A 6,353-nucleotide genomic window follows, 5' to 3' on the forward strand; every position below is an offset into this window, starting at 1 on the left:
CATCCGCTGAAGGCTCACCGGATGGGCAAGGTACTGGGGTAGGAGAGAACAGAACATCCGACACTGCCTGGTTACCCGTCGCAGTAGAACTCCCCACTGGTTGTGGGGGCGTCACAAAAGAGATACTCAAGCGACGGGGAAGAAGTAAAACCTCATGAAGAGGCACTACCCAGTGCTCTAACTTCCCTTTGTACCGCTTTCGCAAGATAGAATCCATAGAAACAGAGCATTTGGTACCTGCATAACGAAACCAATAAGCACAAGCATGAAACGTCTTCATTTCTTCAAAAAACAAAATGGGGGGGGGGGGGGAAGGAGGAACAGAGCAAATAAGAACAGCTCACCGTTAGAGACTGTGTAAAAGACCGGCATCTCCCCCCGAGCATGCAATTGGGGCTCATTCCAACTCCAACAAGAAGCACCTCTGACAACACATCAATGTCAACTTGAAGAGTGCGTGAGAGATCGACGATCGCCTGGTTACGAGGAAACAACTTAGGATTAACATCTGACAAAGTATTTTCCCGATGGTACTCCCGGCCAAGTAGTTCCGGATTGACCCATAACCACTTGTCCTGTCAATTCTTCGGTAGTTTGTTGTCTAGGACAAGGTTATGACCTCCATGCCGAGTATAAAAGGTGTACTTGTTGTTGGTGGCTGCAAATCAGGAAAAGAACTTGAAGACAAAGAAGTCGGGGATGATGCCGTTATCCCGCCATATCATCTCAAAAGCCACCGTTTTGTGAATAGCATCAGGAGTCAACATTTGAACGCTACAACCATTTCGACGAAGCATTTCTTCTTGAAAGTCGGTCAAAGGAAGTTGGAGTCCGGTGTCAAAAGTCTTCACGTAAACACCCACCTTTCCGGGAGGTGGTGAAGTAATCACAAACTCAGTAGCCGGGAACTCTACTCCGTCAGCCGGAGTAAGCCCATAAGCCACCTGAAGGGTAGCAAACTCAGAAGAACTAGGGATCAGACTCATAGAAGAAGCAATAAAGGAAATACTGAAAGAAAAGAGAGGAGAAAAGAAAAAGAAACAAAAGAAGACGGTATGAAAACCAAGGGGATTTTCCATGGAAAATATAGAGGGAAAAGAGGGATTTACGAAGACCCCTGACACAGCTGACGTAACCGCCAAGCACGTCGAACAGTCGCATCACCGAAAATGAAGCGACAACTATATAAAGGCGTGACACGTACACCAGCAGTTAAGTCCAGAACATCATAGCTAGCTAGCATACGCTATGACTACTGGACTAGGGGACTTGATGACACATCCATTAGAGTGGGCCAGGAATAAGGAAGCCTCAGACGAGGAGTCTCCTGCAGGGCCCAGCCAGGCCCGACTCGACCACTCCAACCACTAGACGCCCCAAGCTGTCGGGCGACTTGGTGGGACGACTGCGCAGAAGGCTCACCCTCGCCCAAGGTCGTGCTCTACTACAGTCCAAAGATAACGGGTCCAGGCGACAAGGAGCACATCCAGAGCATTATCTCATGGACCAATCGATGGGCCTAACTCAACGAGGAACACGACTCGTCAATAAGGATGATGGATCTTGTCGGAATCGCTGTCCCTGTCCCTCGTACGGATGGAAGAAGATCCTCAGTATAAAAGGACCATCGCCTTGCCTTGATGGGTAAGCTATCTCTACCGATTCTCAAACCATTACCCCCAAATACTCTACTAACTTGACCGCCAGAGCATTTTTCCGGGACCTCCTCCCAGAGAGAGGCTAACGATTTTCTTTCATTGTGACCTCTGAGGTTTCCCACAAACGATCACACTGAGCGCATCCTAGGTGGTCGAAAGCCAAGTCACATCAACGGCAAAAATGGGATGTAATAATCATATGATAATCAAAATATATTTTATATGTCGGTGTTTGCATGTTTCACATGATAATGATCCTATTCAATTCCGCTATATGGAAATATATTTATTTTATTAAAAAAAATGTACTTGTTTTTGTATAGTGATTGAGTATTCCATTAATTATACTTGTTTTATCGGTACAAATAAATCATTAGGGTGAAAAAAAAAAAAAGAAAAAAAAAAGAAAAAAAAAATCCCGTTTTGGCTTTTTGCAATTTTGGGAAAAAAACCATGGAAACTAGAATGCAAAATTGCAATAAATACAATTATCCTTGGCATTTTTGGTCTAAAGCGGTCAATCTTACAAGGTGTAAGGATCTTTTTTGCGTTTGAAAAGGATTTATAGCAATTTTGCAACGCAAAAATAGAATACGTGTAGTACATATTTTTTAAGAGCCATATCAGTACCTATAGTAGCAAACAAAAAGAAATCATACATGACAAACAATAAAACAAGATTAATATGCAGATGGTTTTCTTTAACTTTAAAAAGATGATGAAAGAGGAAAATCACAAGTGCATGCTCTAGAACAAGTACCTCAAGATCTCACTTAGAATTTGTCTCATTCATATAGTCAGATCCAGAGTACTTGCCCTTTTAGCTTTTTGATCATTGCTATGATCATCTTCTGTTATTAACTTTTTTCTGTTTCTTGAGAAAGATGGTGAATACAATGACAATGACAAATTACGTTCTTCTCCTTCTCCATCGTCATAGTCTTCTTCCACAGCTTTCTGGCTCTCAGTGCTTCCAGAATGGACCCCAAGAGACAGATTTAAATCGAGAGTCAGATCAGATGCCTTCCTCTTTGTTCCTTTATGCTTCTCAAGACTTGTACTTTCTAAATCTAGAGGGATATTTTCATGTTCTTGAACCTTGAATGGATTGAGTTTTTCGGTAGGGTTTGGCAGCTTGGAGTATTGGCCTTGCAACATGTCCATTTTCTCACAGATTCTTGATCCAAAATTATCATTAACTTCCTGCGTTCCCCATGAAAACTTTTCACTAAGAGGACGCAGATTACTTTGCATACTACGATTTGCTTGTTCCACTTGGTTTATTGCAAGAATTCTATCAGCGATGTTATAAAATCTCGGTTTTGTTTTTTGAAATGAGCAATGCTCCCTCAATGCGTTATGCATCCAATCACGACGATATGGCGGTGGATCTTCATATCTTTGAACACCAAAAACGGATAATTAGTAAACAAACTGAGATCTAAAGGTACAGAAATGGTACAACAAGAAGAAGTGTGATTGACAATTAATATTTAACCATTGCAAATTCTAATTTTCTTGTAGTCTACATATATGTTTTACCTGAAGGCTGAATCATATGTTCGGTTGTAGCATTGAAGCATTGGTAGTTGGCTAAGGTTGAAAATATTTTGATCTCCACCATCAATCCTAGGATCAGCTACTGCAATATCAAGATATTAACATTAATCACGTCGCCAAAGAGAGAGAGAGAGAGAGAGAGAGAGAGAGAGAGAGAGAGAGAGAGAGAGAGAGAGAGAGAGAGAGAGAGAGAGAGAGAGAGAGAGAGAGAGAGAGATGAACCCTATTGTTGATTATTAGGGCAACACAGTTAGGAGTTAGCATACCTTGGTTTGGATCCTCGATCTTCTTACTTCTATACATCTGATGAAAGAAACACCCAAAACAAAAATAATTAGAATCCATTTTGTTGTTAGAATTCGATATATATGAATATATCGTTGTACACTTTCGTGTCTATTAGCAGTAGAAGAACCTGTAAATGACTTTTGACATGAGCGATGTGAAGTCCTTTGATATTCATCAACTGAAGAACCAGTTTCGGAGTCGCTCCTGCACAGAATGGAATTAAAACTGTCAAGAAAAAGTCATTATGGTCTAGAAGCTCAAGGACAACTCGAACAACATAAAAACATGTATGATTACTTACTTTCTTGTCCACCAAGCTTCTCGATTGCCTGAACAAACCGAAGATGCAGATCATTGGTCCATCGGAGTCTAGGCATCTTAGATCGGACATAAGGTCGGACAGATGGCTTCTTATCACTCTCCTCTATCGTGCTATTACTAGAACATCCTCCGTCCTTCAACTCCAGAACTTCCTTTGACTCGCTTTCTTCCTCGCCTTCTTCATTCGGGTACGAATCCGAACTTGTCTTGGAACACTTGGTTTCTTGACTTCTCTCCATATACGCTTAATTAGTTGATCTTTTTTTGATCTCCTTTTGTTCGATGATGTGGCCTCTATGTGTTGCAATCATCCGTTAGTCTGAGTAAATTCATTAATAGAAATGCTTCAAACAAGTAATCCTACTGCTGGCGTTGAAGTTTGAACACATAATTTTGTAGACTTTTCTTCAAAACTTCTCTACCATGTCTTTCCATTTCTAGGAATGAAAACCTAAGATACAGTGATCAAAAATACATTTAGGATACTGTAGACAAACATACCGGAAATAAGTTTGAAACCCTAGGTAGATAGATCTTTTACAAACAAGTTTGAAACCCTAGGTAGATAGATCTTTTGCAAAGATGTTCTCTCTCTCTCTCTCCCTCTCTCTCTCTCTCCCCTTCTCTCTCTCTCTCTGTCTCTCGCTCTCATGTAAGATAAATAATTCTCCATCTATATATATTATATGCACCCACTGGTATGCATATATGTACATATACATAAAAAAAAGCAATACATGTACGCATCTGTATGTGTACAAAATTTATAATAGGAGGAAAAAATATGGGGTAGGTCTCATAAGAATTCAATCGTTGTAGCACAAATTCCTACAATAATAATTAATTATTGGAGAGTACCATATCCTGCAACAAAAAAGACTTTAAAATTATAATATGAAAATGAAGAAAAGACAGTCCTACTCGTTGAATAAACACCTTCTTCCACAGAGAGCTACATATGCCGAGAAATTTAATTATTTCTTTATTGGATGAATCCAAATAAGTTCAAAGTAAACTTTCCTCCGTCTTTGTCATGATCGCAGCATTTCCCATTTCTCTTTGCTAATAGTAGTGAAACCACACTCAACTTTGGAAATATTTTTGGTGAATTTAGTTTTATAACGGTTTAAAATAGGATTTTTATTTTTAATTAGAAACCGCAATTCTATGAAAAGACACGCCACCTAAGAGTTAGCAACACAAAATTTCATCTGAAAAATTGCGACCCTCCTCATCAATCGTGAAGCTTTGACAACTAGAAAAAACAATCATTAGCGGCGACGCATAACACCGCTAAAACCACACAACATCGCCACTAAAAGTAAAAACAGCGAGATATCGCCACTAATGAGTTGTCATTAATCTTGTCGCGTCGCTATATATTGCCCAAAAAACCGCACCAAAAGAAACGTGTTGCTGTTAATGGTGTTGTGGTCGGTAATACCTTAAATCACCGCTAATGAATCATTGTCGATAATACCTAGATATAACTGTTAAAAGCGTCACCTGTAATGATGTTTTTATTTTTTTTAAATCAACTCTTTTAGGATGTAGAAAACCGATATGTAATGTTATTAAATGCAGAAAACATGAAACATTAAATGCAGAAAACGATTATATAAAGACATCCACTTAAATACCAAAAGTGTTATGATTTCTTAAATATATCAAAATCAATAAAAAAAAGTTTTATAAAGTTATGTCATAATAAGTCTAACAAAACAAACACTAGTCTGGAGTGTATAAAGTAAAGAATCTGGAAAAAAAGTATCAAAAGTTAATTTTAAACATCAAAACTTGATTTTAGATTTGATTTGTGTTTAATGACAAGAAAATTAAAGAAAAAAAAAGGAAAATGTAGTATCAATTTATCAAACTTAACGGATGGTATTTATTTGGATTATAGGTCATCCCAAAACGTTTCTAGAATTTATTGACTGATAGGTGCATTTTATGCAACTATTTTGCATGTTTATTTCTGTTCTTTCATAATCTTCTACTTTATAATTCATGCATTTAGTTAATTATTTGGGCAATTGTATATTTAATTAAGAATGTCTGATACTTCACTATTTTTTTTATTCATTTTGCAGGCATTAGAGAGTATGGAGCGTGGAACTTAGAACATGGAGCTTTGGAGTATGAAGAGAAGATGGATTGGTCATGCCATAGAAAAGAACATGAAGACATAACCCAAGTCATTGTCGCATTATCATCATAGCAAATGACTAAATTTGAAACGTGGTCCTTGTCACACCGATACGTGTCGTGTTTGTTCTTGTCATCTTATATTTGAGCAACATGACTTGTGATGAAGCTATACTGAAGATGGAGCCAACAGTGAAGACTTATTGAACTTTTAACAAAAAGCATGGGTCAAGACAAATGGTCATGGCAAACAAACATGGGCAAAAGGCATGACCATGCAAAAAACGCATGTCTTATGGCAAGCACGTGAGCACTTAATAAAGTAGCGGAAGATGTTATTTTTAGAGAAGAGACGGTTTTTGGAGCAAGTTTGGGTGA

General features: G+C 38.5%; 1 protein-coding gene across 2 annotated transcripts; it reads right to left on the reverse strand.

The window, feature by feature from the left end:
- Positions 1–2,338: 2,338 nt before the first annotated feature.
- Positions 2,339–4,487, reverse strand: LOC145008491 (uncharacterized). 2 transcript variants are annotated; one of them, XM_078967089.1, is made up of 5 exons: positions 3,808–4,487; positions 3,634–3,710; positions 3,485–3,521; positions 3,201–3,300; positions 2,339–3,057 (listed from the first exon to the last, which is right to left on the reverse strand). In XM_078967089.1, exons 1-5 carry the CDS (start codon positions 4,064–4,066, stop codon positions 2,448–2,450), a joined length of 1,083 nt encoding a protein of 360 aa, XP_078823215.1. In that variant the 5' UTR covers positions 4,067–4,487; the 3' UTR covers positions 2,339–2,447. The 2 variants fall into 2 exon arrangements, with proteins under 2 accessions (XP_078823215.1, XP_078823214.1); XM_078967088.1 differs by having other exon boundaries at positions 3,634–3,731.
- Between the last annotated feature and the right edge of the window lie 1,866 nt (positions 4,488–6,353).

The sequence above is a fragment of the Lactuca saligna genome, chromosome 8 (genome assembly GCF_052625555.1).
Source record: "Lactuca saligna cultivar CGN05327 chromosome 8, ASM5262555v1, whole genome shotgun sequence".
Taxonomy (NCBI): Eukaryota; Viridiplantae; Streptophyta; class Magnoliopsida; order Asterales; family Asteraceae; genus Lactuca; species Lactuca saligna.

Bases quoted from the DNA above. Each gene is read 5' to 3' on its own strand.
- LOC145008491 (XM_078967088.1), bottom strand. From the start codon at position 4,066: ATGGAGAGAAGTCAAGAAACCAAGTGTTCCAAGACAAGTTCGGATTCG. The intron at 3,732-3,807 runs GTAAGTAATCAT...TTTTCTTGACAG, and splicing joins GAAGCTTGGTGGACAAGAAA to TTTTAATTCCATTCTGTGCA. The intron at 3,058-3,200 runs GTAAAACATATA...TGGTGTTCAAAG, and splicing joins ACATATGATTCAGCCTTCAG to ATATGAAGATCCACCGCCAT.